The 13,646-nt window shown below is 41.8% G+C and overlaps 1 protein-coding gene across 1 annotated transcript in view; it reads right to left on the bottom strand.

The window, feature by feature from the left end:
* Window positions 1-469: 469 nt before the first annotated feature.
* LOC140232275 (uncharacterized) overlaps window positions 470-13,646 on the bottom strand; it is an 85,467-nt gene continuing 72,290 nt past the window's right edge. Inside the window, exons 3-4 of the mRNA XM_072312406.1 lie at window positions 2,494-2,614; window positions 470-961 (exon numbers count right to left, since the gene is read on the bottom strand). Coding sequence (XP_072168507.1) covers window positions 470-961; window positions 2,494-2,614 — 613 coding nt within the window. The remainder of the gene's footprint in view (window positions 962-2,493; window positions 2,615-13,646) is intronic.

The raw sequence follows: 13,646 nt of genomic DNA on the forward strand, positions 1-13,646 counted from the left end.
ATACACAGCACGCCCTGGTTGTTTTGAGGTTTTTGACCTCAAAAAGTTTACAATCATTATCGCCAGCAAAGCTAAACGAGACCCTCCTTCCCTCTCCCAAAAGAAAACATGAAAGATAATAAACACAGTGAAAGAACAGAGGGGCAGGTTTACGCGTTAAAAATGATATGCATTTCACGGGAATGATAATTATGAAAATGACAGGATTATGGGCATTCAATGCAAATAACATCTGAACGAGTGCGTATGGGGAAACAAAAGTGAAAAGCTGCTACGACAGCGTACACAGAATAGGACGAGTTTTGTGTAGCGTGTGGAGGCCTGAAACCAGATTGTCTAATAAGTAGGCCCGTTCGTGTGTGGATTGGTAGTTAGTTGTAGCACTGATGGCTGACCCACGGAACAAAAGTAAGGCGTGTAGTGTTTCCTGCCCATCACTGGTTAGGCTGACTCGTGGATCATCGGTCGATCATACCTCCCCGGCCTTGTCATTTGCCTTCTCGTCGGGCTTCTCGTCCGACTTTTCGTCCGACTTTTCGTCCGACTTCTCGTCCGACTCCTTCCCGGCGGATCTCTGCTGTGTGGGCTGGTAGTAGCCGTAATTCGGGCGGCAGCACCAGTTGGCCAGAAGGCACATGATTAGGAGAATGAGTATCAAGAGCACGGGCACCACGGCGCTGTAGACCAGACTCGACGACACGCTCGGCCCATTGACGATGGCTCCGTGGACCTTGCCGACCAGCAGCTCCAAGCCGGTGTACGTCGTCGATCTCCGCCGTCCGGCGTGCACCGTCGTCGGCGGAGCGAGGGTTCCCGACCCATTGACGGCGAGAGCGCCACCTTTCGGTGAAGGCGTGGAAGGCGGTAAGCCGATTAGCTGGCCGTCCCCGAAGGTGTTCAGCTGAACCATTTCGATGTCAGAAATGACTCGTTCTGCCGTCTCTCCGAGTGAGATGTGTAACTGTAGATAGAAACAAATTTCAAAGTAATTCGTTACGCGTTAGAAACATCTAAGTGTCCGCATCACAGTACAGTGCATTCCCATTATAACGAACACGGTTATAACGAAATTCCAGTTACAACGAAGTAAAAATTCAGGCCGCAAAGTTATTCGCTGCATGTCTTTTATTGTTTATTTGTTCGGTTATAACGAAATTTTGATATAACGAAAGAAATCATGCTGGTCTCGAGGAATTCATTATAACAGGAGTCCACTGTAGTCTACTTTATTTGGCAGCTTGTTTTTGTAGTCACCCTCATCACAAGCTCTCTGTTCATTAGAACGATATCCTGGTAATTGATATGGTTATCATCAGTATGTACGTTTCCTGTGATCTTTAAGCTATTCAAAATGCATGCTACGGAAAGTGAATTTTATTTAAAAGTGAACTGACACAGTGTAAAAACTACGCGACTCTCATTTTGAAATTCACAGTCGTCAGTAATCGCAGTGTCATGGTTTGAACAGATAGCCGTACAGCGTGAACACATCCGGAAAATAATAGATGAATGAATTAATGAATAAATAAAACAACCACAAATTAATAGTTATATGTTCCAAATACTAACCTAATGTACAACTTGATAGATACATAAATGAATGCATGGATGAATAGTTTGATAATACATTAAGTATGAATGGACAGAAGCTATTCAAGAATATTTTGCTGAGAGACAAATCCGTCTGTAACAATTCATTCTTTGTGCCATGTGCATTTGAAGGCTTTTCGAACTGTGAAGTAAGAGAATATCACCGTGTGCATACATTCTTGATTTTCATTCCTGAGGGCGCTCTTTTCATAGAAAGGAAACGACTGTTAACGAGATGTTCGTATCAGTATTCGCTAATTCAACAAGCACCACGATCACTACTGTCATTCGACTGACATTAAAGATCTGAACAATCCATGAAAAATGTGTTATTGCACAAAAAATATCGAACAAGTATTGAAAATCTTAATATTATCACCGGAAATGCCCCCCCCCCCTTAATGAGAAGTTGACTTTTATGAGTGAAAAGAGCTAAATCAAACTAACACCCATAATGTTGCTGTGAAGGAAGGGTGATTATTTATTTTCCTTGCGGTCATACAAAACCATTAAATTTGTACTATATCTGATTTGCGACTGTGATGACGATCACGTCATACTTCATTCTTCTGTTTGGTCAATAAACTCACTGACAATCAATGTAAAGATAAAAAATGAATTTTCACTTAATTGCACATTGTATTTTGTACGAAACACTAGTACATAAGATGATAGTTCAATCGTCCCATGTTGAGCACCAGCTACCCAAGACCTTGAGATCAATACTTGCCGGGTGTTATCTTGATCTGTCTGGAAAACGAGCAACGGGGCTTTGGTTACTCACAGGATTCCAACACCCATGGAGGGATAACTAAAACTCTCCGGGGGGGATCAACCCCTAAAGCCGGCCGAAGACAGACGGGGAGAGATATATAAAGGCGTGAGCCGAATGTCTGCTCTTACCTCGTCATCGTACAGGCTGTAGAAGATGAGCACGTTGTCCTGGCAACCGTGATCGGCGAACCACGCCCTGCGGACCTCGTCGGCGAAATCTTTCGCTTTCACTTTCATCGGCTCGAACTCACTGCAAGAGATGCAAAGTTTGATTAACAGACTGGTAGATATCGGCCTCGTTCTTTATTATTTCATGTAAATCAAGCATGTTCACATAATCATACATGAAAGTGTTATATGTATCATGCATATTTATTTATATGAATTTAGTGATATATATATATATAATTATATATATTCATATACACACATTATGTACATATTCATAACTATATAACGCCTGGAGAGATCCTTGTCATTTGATTGGTTGTTGCAATTGATCATTCGGCCCATTTCACTATGACATCATCATCCGTGCAATCGTGGCTCCATATACCGTGCAATTTTGGATCCATACGATTTTGGTCCATTGCACGCTAGCTGAGAGCCCGGCACACACGCGTGTAAAACGCTTGCGTTTGCAGTGTGTGTAGTATGCTACAGCGCGCTAGAAGCTTGCGTTTGCACTGTGTGTATGCGACAGCGCGCTAGCGTAAAGCGCTCAGCGATCAAGCGTAAAGCTGCACTCAGCGAGCACTCTCGCGATCTTAGATTCTCTCTTTGTTTCTAAATTAATAAAACATCAAATAACAAGGATCTATTTCAGGCGTTATATAAAACAAATAATAAATGTTTTTCATTCGTGCGATGGACAGAATATTTCATTCGGTGAAAGATGAAATGTTTGATCCATTCAACTCGGCTGCGCCTCGTTGAATGGATCATTTCATCTTTCACCTCATGAAATATTCTGTCCATTGCACTCATAAACATTCATTATTTGTATAACATATGCTTATATATTATCAGGCACGTGAATATACAATACAGAATATAATATGTTAAGTTATGATGAGAGAGGGAGATGTCATTCATATTCACATAATTGATATGAATTCACAATTACAGCGTACAATAATGTGTGGTCACTTCAATTGCAACTGCCTTCTTGCGTGTGTGTGTGTGTGTGTGTGTGTGTGTATGCGCGCGTCGTATGTTTGTGTGTGCATTTTGACATCACCCGCTGCGTCAGTAGTATAGTAGTAGTAGACTAGTACAATGGAATCTTCTGTGACTTGATTTCAACGATTTCAGATTGTACGTTCCTAGTCTGAAGAGGGGCTGAGTTGTGTGAAAGGTGCAGCGGAGTTGCTTTTGACGCGCGAGAATGATTGTCAGTTCCGCGCATGCCCCACGAGTTGAGTAACAACCGTCACCAGTGCGCATGCACGATTATGCCAATCAGCTATTCAGTCTGCGTAAATACTAGCGACTGAATCCAGGCTTATAATCTATATATAGATATATGCTTTTTGCAAAGTATTATGCTGCTTAAATTTCGCCGAGATTAATCCCATCTGGAGCCCACGGGACAAGATTGAGTTTCACTTCTCACATAAACGTTTGAAATAACATAGTAATTGTCTTTGGCTTGACGGAAATCGAATATTTTGTCCACACTTTTTTTTTTCCAGTATAGTATAACAGCTGCTGCCACACTTTGCAGCTTTTTCAAGTGGCATCAAGAGAGATCCAGAGTGGGGAAAACCCCTTCTCAGTATTCTATCCTCTGTTGGGTACTCTATCCACTATTAGCTATTTTTAAGTCGTCTTGCGGGGGCGCGCTCTCTCTCTCTCTCTCCTTCACTCTCTTCACATAATATGTCTCTTTGTTTTCTCCTATTCAATTCTCTCTCTCTCTTATTCCTATTACCTCAAGCTAACACCTTTAGTGTGTCGCAATTCTTAATTTGCCTGAGTTTATTGGGCAATTTGTGATGTGTTGATAAGCAGGCTCTTTTGCTTTCTATATCTAGAGTAGATGTGGATGTGTTTGTGAAAGTACTTACGCACTTGATGACATTTCATGTTTCGCACGCACACTCAAACATGCATACACACATACAGAAACACACATACATACATACATACATACACCCATACATACAAACATATACATGCAAGCAAGCATGCATAATAGGTACGTGCAACCTGAAGTCACCTCACCCCTTTCCGCCCAGTCTGTCGTCGCCTCTTTAATCCACACTGTCTATTTACAGTGCGCGCATACCTTTCCATCAAAGACCAGAGATTAACACCCGCCCCTGATCCCCCCCCCCCCCCTCGAAAGATTTCGACGTTAAACCCACGGAGGTGTCTCGAAACTCGATGGGCTTCGGTCGGTTGGTCTGTGTAGGTCGGGTGAGTGTTGGTCGCGAATTTGGAGAGGGGTTGGGGGGCGGGGGGGGGGGTTAGATTGTACACCATTTCTTGTTTTTCTGGGATCATGAAAACACATATCAAAACATTTGTGCGGCTCAATACTTCCGGTTTATCATTAGATATACTACGAATATTCAAACAAAGAAGAAGGAAAAACGATGCTCCTTGTTTATAGCATACTTTTCGCCAGTACCAAGGAATGTATCACTACCTCACAACATATTTTTAGCACGTCGCAAGGCATTGCTCTGTATGCTCTTGAAAACAAGCACACAATACAGGTAAGAACTATCACTAAACATGATGTCAAAGTCATTATGATGACAGTGAAAATTAACTTAATTAACTTAATCAGAAAAACTGAATTCGTAATACAATGTATTGATTATGATAACAGCATTATTACAGTAATGGCGACTCCACTGATTTCCATGATTACAAATTATCATATTCCATAACATCATTTATTGTGATTATTATGTAAAACAAACTACTCTTCATCCATGCCCGAACAGACTCTAAAACTATCTAAAGATTTTGTAAAGAACCCACCATGTTATCGTACAACACCCGTTCATTAAGTGTTCTTTAACAATGTCCAACAGTGAAACGAAAATCGTTGCTACACATCTACATGACGTGTGATAATGGAAAACAAGACGCTGGAATGTGGCACTGCTCCGCCGCTGTTCGAATAACTTTGTTTACTTTTTCAATTCCTTGAGTTTTTGTATTTCTTTTTTTATTTGCATTCGTAACCGCCCTTTTTTATTTTCAGCCATTTGTATATTCTAATTGTTGTAACATAATAGTATGTCTTTACACTCAGTTAATCATGCTTATTTCTTAGTTTGCATTTCGACGATGAACTCAATATCAGTCTGTGACAGATAGTACTCCAGAGTAGCGATTTGTTCTCATAAACAACAACAACTGCATCAGGTGGAAAAACGGAGGAAATACGTTTCAGTGAGCAGGTATGGAGTGACACGTCCGAGCATATTCATGATCACGGGATGGGGGGGGGGGGAGGGGCGAGAACAAGGGGGTGTCTATCCTAGAATATAAGTCACTGGCAATTGGAATGGAGTTCAAGAACGGACGGGATGACTGATGCATATAATGCCTAACATAAGCAGGGTATTTCAGGCGAGCGAACTCTCGGCGCTGAGTGAGTGCTCGAATGTTAGGAAATGAAGACGGTTACGAACACACTCAGTGCTATCCATTCATCAACCCACAAACGTGCCTCCATTTTGTAAGCATCATCCCAAGCGCGCAAAAGAAAGAAGAGCTGAATGAGACCGCGTCTGTCATCGCATCAACAGCGCCCTCTAGTGGTCATCTTTTTATGGTTTTGTTTTGCTTTTTTTCCCCTTAACAAAATTATCTCTCCCTATCAGCGTGATCCTCGCACTTTACCTGTGCCATCTTTATCTTTCCACCGGATATTATCATATTCGAATCCGAATGCTTATCATCATCCATCCTCTACCAGAAGGAGATGGGATGTGGTTCAGACAGGGCTGTGGTGTCCGGCATTACTTGCTCCGAGTCAAAACCGATTGAACTCATGAGGTGTGAAACTGGTCCATAAAATCGCACCAGTCTCCCCTGTTGCTTCCAACCAATGAGGTGTACACAAGAGAGACTCTGACACCCAGGAGAGCCTCTGAAACCTTCCCTGCTCCAACCATACACGAGTAAAAACGACTCATTTCCGCAAATGAGTACCCGTAACAACAGTATTGTGGCATAAGATTGCCACACAAAGTCGTGCGTGATGATTGCAATGCAGGCTATATCAAATGGGTGGTTATGAAATGAGGGCGCCCCTCTCTCAAGCGTGACAGGTGCCAAGGCGAAGCTTATTACGTCCTTCTGCAGCCAGACTGTCCTTGGCTTCATCTCTAACATAAACTTTCAGATAACAAAGGAAGGTTTATTATATACCCTTGACTCTTTATATCTCCATCACTTATGCCTGTTTTCACAGCTGGAATATTCGTAAGGCGGCATAATCTTACGTCAATGACGGCAAAATAAAAATGCTTCATTAATGTCATTAAACTCGTAATTTCGTTAAATGACAAAATCATGACGAGAAAACAGAAAAAAACAACAACCCAAGGCCAACTAATGAAAGAGAGAGAGAGAGAGAGAAAGGGGGAGGGTAAGAGAGTTGAGAAAGAGTGTGTTTTATGATATCTTTGCGAACATAAGAGATAAAGAGAGGGAGACATCGAAGAGCACAGAAAGAGGAGCTTGGAAAGGGAGGGAGAGAGGAAAAGAGGAAGCGAGTATGTCTGTGTTGTGTGTAACAGGGAGAGGCGGTGCATAGTGTGTTGCATCAAGGATGTATACGGTGTGATACCTCTCTGGTTGCACATACTTGGCAAAGCTTGCTATCGAGCACCGTGAAAGGCTTTCACACAAAAGGTGACATGGAGAGGTATAATAGCTTTATACATTTCAATTTCTGTGCCATCACTCACTGTACACTCGATCCCCTGCTCAGTGGGATCATAAAAATGGGGTAATCACACGAGACCGATAACCACGAGTCATACAACCCACGAGTTCCAAATTGAAAAGACATCCAGGAGTCATAGAGCCCACGAGTCATAGAGCCCGTGAGTTCGACACTTGGCAAAAGAGGCCCATGAGTTCGACACTGGTAAAACCCACGAGTTCGACATTACAACACGGGGCTTAAAGGCATAATTTACCATTTGCAGATGAAACAAAAACCCAGCATTAGTGATTTAAAATAGTTCTAAAATGTGAGTTTGGGATAGAAACAAGCTCTGTAAAAATTTGAATCAGTAAAATTGATGTCAAGTATTGTTAAATATACAAAATGTGAACAACAGTTATAACAAAAAATGTTTGCCGACTAAACCGTCTACAGTTATGATTTATTAAAGAAAAATACTGATATCTCCTTATATAATCAGGCTTATTGCGAAAATTTTATATGGTAGGATGTTTTGTGGTACAACAGACCTACTCATATGCATCAAATGTGATATCTTGAACATTGTTTAAATCACTGGTCCCAAAGGTAAACTGGACCTTTAATGTGTCGGTCTCGTGGGCCATGTTTGCTTAGTGTCGCACTATGGGCTGTATGACACGTGGCCTGTGTTACTTGTTGGCTGTATGACTCGTGGGTGTCGGTCTCGTGACGTGCAGCCATTAAAACCCTCACCGTCATGACAGTCATGTCCACCTTCCCCGCTTATTATATGGGAATATTTCTTGCTCATCGAATTCATTATAAGCAACGCCTTGCTAGGTAATTAATTCACAACATTTGATGTCAGCATGAGGTGTAAATTCGGCAATCTAAAGGCTTTGGAAAATTCTGCAAAAGGAACAAAATTAATAAGATGAACAACGAGGGGCTTTTTCATTCTTTTTTTGTGCTTGTTTTGTTTTTACTCTACCTTCTGAATAGTAAAACGACTGCAATAAAAAGATAACGACACCAGAAATCCAGAACCAGAGTATATGGTTTCCGGGATTTGACGGATTAAAGCAGGTGGGTTCGTGAAAATTGAATGGACCGAGATATTAACGAGCAATCAGTTTGATTCTAACGTGATGGAGACGCACCGCCTGTAATAACCTTAATCTGATTTATGCGCGCAGTATAGCGCCCTCATCTTAAGAATAACTTGCGTTTAATCGTGTTTGTAAAGTGGTTGGATAGACTAGGTGAATAGGCTTGTTCTCTATTGTATGAAAATCATGAATAATGTTATGATTTTCTCCTCTGAGGACTTGTTTATGTTAGTCAAATCACCTGTATATACTAAATGTAATTTGACAGCATAGAGCAGGGCATCCTGTTCACATCAATGCCTCAGATGTTGTTACGTGTCATTTTATTTTTGTTGAAGACAAAAGACCTTGCTGTCTGGCAGTCAGAACCGAGCAATGTAACACAAAAAATGGAAGAAATTTAGAAATAAACATAAACCAGTAAACCGGTCTATTCGGAAAACATAATAAGGAAAATTTGCCTGCACTTAGTAGCTCATCACGTTCTCAACTTTACAAGAAGCTTTCCCCGGACGTTTTCTATGACCAACTTCGTTAATCAGTGCCAAAAGAATACTCACTCGACGAGCAGTTTAGCTTCAGATTACCTGACACAGTGTGGCCGTAAGTCTGACATTGGTTTCCTCGTTCCTTTTGTTTTAATGTTGTATAATTAACCACAACGGAAATAGCTCTTAGCGGTACACTTCAGGAGGCATGGGGTAAAAATGGCTTACCAAAAGAGGATCACCGACCCCCCCCCCCCGAAAAAAAAAATATGGCCAACAATTAAATTTGCATGTTCAGGCAAACTTTAAGACAGTTTCTGCAGTATAGGATGTTGTGATTAACATTGGCACTCTCGCAGTTTCATCCTTACAAGGGCCATATCTTCCTCTGTTTGAGACTATTACGACAATAATTTCCGAACCACCGATTTCACACCTTCGCAGTTTTTGATACGCCATTCGGATGAGCCTTGTATACATAGGCCTATCCGTAGCTAGGACTATCTCTGTCAAGCAGCCCCTGTGGTCGGGTGGATCATGGACAATCCCCTCCGCCGGAAGCGTCGCATTCCCACGTGCGGCGCTGCATACCGGGTACGGGTCGCTGCACTGGTATCTGGTCCGGCGGCGGAGGGGTAATATGATGAGATCATCATGTGTGTGGACGAACGGGCCTACCCCGTTTGTTTTACCTCTTGTCTCCCCCTTATCACGATTACTGCTGGTGGTTGTATGTTATCCGCCTCTAACACTCGCACATCAAACATCATCATTATCCAGCACCCTCTCCCATCTCTCTCTCACCCTCTCATCCGCATCTATCATCTTCATCTCCAACTCTCTCCCGCCATCTTTCTTCTCTCCGCTCCAAAATGCCCCTGGCATGGTGTTGAAGTCTTATCACTCGTATCTGTCCACCTCTTGAAATCACTCCCCTCTCTCCTTCTTTACCCCATCCCTCTCACTCTTTCCCTCTACCTCCTTCTCCCCTTCTCTCTCAGTAAAGGAGCTTGCTCCTCCCCCCTCATCTTCTCTTAGGTATCTGGGTCGAGAATGATGCGACAACACATCTCTTGTCACTTAGGCTTAAGCACTGTCATCTCACGGTATTCTCTTCTTGACGTGAAGTCTCACAAGTATGCATTGACCCTCTCTTTACCCCCTTTCTGATGCATCCCTCCCCCTCGTATATTGACATCGTCAATCACTGCTATCAATCACAATTTACCCAGCGATATTGATTAATGGTTGATATTGATTGAAGCTCCTCATGATGTCCAGTGTACCGTCTTGACATAATGTATCAACTGAGGACATTTTTTTACTCGCTTGTCTTTGTCATGAACTGTCACGGACAGTGAGGTGGCAGGCGACACAGTGCTGATGAATTTTGATACGACAGCCTTGCCGAGCACGAAGCGGACAATACAAATGCTAGCCCTTGTGCAGTTGTGGGACCACCGCTTTAAAACTCGCCAATGTTGCTTGTTCTGAACATTAAAACATCAAAATGGTGACTTGCTGAAATTCGCCATGGCGCTTTGATCTGGCAGAGAAGGTGCTAGTGAAGGCGAGACATCAAAACTCGCTATTGACGCAAAGGTACATTCCAGTCCTCAACAAGGCGCCTTGGCAAGTTTCAAACGAGTCGCCGTCTCACTTTCTCCTCAAGATCAAAGTGCTCAGACGAGTTTAGCAGAGTCTCCTTCTCGTCCTAAACAAGGCACCTTGACGAATTTCAACAAGTCGACTTCATGCCAGTACGTGTAAACATCCAAGCGAAAGTTTTACGTCCGTTAGTCTTGTATACAGTGCGTTGGGAAAACAAGCTACTTAAACAAAGTGAAGGTCAATTCACATTCGCATCACTCAGTGTCCGGACACCTCTCAGGCCTTAGCGAACAGGTGAGGGCGTATTTTGGTCTCATTTGCCGGCCTACGCGCGCTTCTGTTGATCTTATAGCTGATGCTATAACTACATGGTGAGTGATTGGAATGACTGCAGTATACAGCCCTATACAAATATGACGTGTCTAAATAGTGTGTCAACTTTGAAGGGGCCGCGGAACCACAGGGGGAGGAGATGGTTGAATCCCCCAAACTTTCAGTTTAAAAAGATGATAATAATCATAAGGAACACGAGAAAACCGTGACTTTCCAAAACTGCTGCTCAAGATTTTTTTTTTTTTGGCGTATCGACAAGAGGGGGGGGGGGGAGGGGAAGGGAGAGCAAGGTAAAACCTTTCTGACACCCCCCCCCCCTCCCCTTAGAATAGTTCCACGGTCCATGCTTTGTTCTTACTGACTTTATCGCCCTCGCCGACGCCGTAAAACATGTTTGGGCCAACTCCTCACGAGGTTGTCCACTTTAAGAGAAATAGAAAATTATATCCAAGCATTTCATTGACCTCATGGTCAAAATGAGCACATCGATCCATGTGATTGTTCTTATCATTACTGTTGGTTAAACGAGTTAGATAATGTGGAAACCGAATAAGTAGTGTTTAAGCAATTTGTTTTGAAAATAAACTAAATAAACTACATGAACTGAATTAAACTTAACTGAACCATGCAGATTACCAACCTATAGCAAAGCGTGAATTCAATATCTAAGGAAGATAACACATCAAACATCACTCTTCAAATCTATGATTTGCCATATGCCATATTGTCAGAAGTTGGATTTTGCTGTTTTGAATGAAAACTTTCTTTTCAATAATTCTGCACTTGCCCAATTAAAAAACAAAGATGTTAATCTATAAGTAGCGCAATTATACGACGTCGATATTACTGCGAATTACACTGCTGCTGATGTAAAGATAATGATAACGATACCAAGCTTAATAACGAAGACGAAACAAAAAAAAGACAATGAATATGAATAACGAGAGTAACTAACCATGAAAGTAATGACAATACTATTTTTGCTCTTCTCATCACAACTATCATATTCGACCTATTATTTCTTACGTGTATCTCTTTCTCCGTATGCATATTATACTTCTCTTTCCAACTCATGTTCTACCTATTACCTCACACCCGTCTCTCCTGCGGATTCTAGGTGTCATGGAATCTATACTGTCAATGTTTCTGGAATTAGAATGTGTTCAGAAGGTTTTCGTAACCGACGAGAGGCCGTTTAAATGGTGACAAATAGAGAGATGGGGGGGGGGGGGAGAGAAAGGAGAGTGATATGTGTCTTCGTGGAAAAAGAATATGACTGGATTTAGAGGTACTAACTAATTACATAGTTACAGTGATTTGCACCCTCATCATATCGTTATCACTTTTTCTTTATTTTCTTTCCTTGTTTATATTCTGGGCCCTACATCATATAAAAAATTGCTATAGCAACTCTACCTGAGGTGGCAAAAGTCATGGTAACGACAAGAACCCCTCTTCCTGATTGGCTGTTGCTATATGCAGCTGCTCATATAGTCTAACAAAACTTGCTATCCAAACATCTTTTTTTTTAATGAAATGGGGCCCCTGGTGTTTTTCTTTATCGACACTTTGCCGTAATTCCGAGGGTCCTGTTGTTACGTTATATCCACAGAGTTACATCAGAGCATGGCGTGGAGATATTCATTATTGTCGGAGAGACAAGACCCGATGTGTTAAAACGTGACGGCGGAGACAAACACTCATGGGAACGTCGTAGGATAAAGATGTGTGTATGGTGTGTGTGTGTGTGTGTGTTTGCGTCGTGGTGTGGCATATCACGTATTTCCACACGTGACCCGTGCATGAAGGTTTAAGGAGACGGCGAATGCAAGTATAATACATGAATCATGTAAATTTAATAACTCACAGGCTATGCGTGATCAACGCGCTTCATTCGTCAATTTAATGACTTATGCTGACAGTGCACTCTTAAAGTTCCTCCATAATCATATCTCCCTCGTATTTGAATACATTTCTGCTGACTTGTAGGTTGTAGGCTTAAAAATTTCTGTTGCTTTATCAGTTTACTTCTTATTTATCAACAAATATCAATTTCTGTCTGCATATATACATGTGTACTTTGATGGTTTTATTATTCTAGGTGACAGGTACTTTTGGAATATGAAGTGTGTCGACTTGTAATTTTGTAAATGATATAAAAAATTATGAATGTCACGAATGACAGGTGAGGGAAAACTAGTGATTTGACAAATAGTCTTACACCAATCCGTGGATTTTTTTTTCCAATAAAGTGCATGTTGTTTGATATAAATAAAATCGGATATTCCTTTGCATGAACTGTTAAAAGTCATTATCAGTGCATAATATATATGATTATCTATGCACGTGTACTATTTTTTTTTGTTTACCCTGATGCTTGCAAGTTCTAGCCTTGAGAAATTCTTATAAAAGATGATTTCGAGGAATTCGTATAACGCGAAATGTCTTGACACGAGACTAGTAGAGTCGATCCAGGGACGCCCACTTTATAGGCGTGCGCATCTACACAGCATTACTCCAGTATCAATCTTTCAGAGCTCGCAATATACTGTACATGCACTGTCTATGCTACCCCGGGTACTCACGGAAATGACAATCTACGCCTAACAAAGACTAGTCGATAAATGAAATTAGACAGAGGTAATGGTGGGGATACATCGAAGGAATGACGTCATAATCATCTCCACTGCTGCCATGTTGTGTCAACGCATGCCTCGGCCTCGCTATGTTTGTTTCTCACAGCTCGACCAAAATCTAATAAGTAAGAAGGTCTGCCCAGTGTAACTCGATCAGCCCTTTTTGTTGATTAAAGCGCATTACGGTGGGATCAACCGAGGGAAC

Source organism: Diadema setosum, chromosome 8, assembly GCF_964275005.1.
Source record: "Diadema setosum chromosome 8, eeDiaSeto1, whole genome shotgun sequence".
NCBI classification, from domain to species: Eukaryota; Metazoa; Echinodermata; class Echinoidea; order Diadematoida; family Diadematidae; genus Diadema; species Diadema setosum.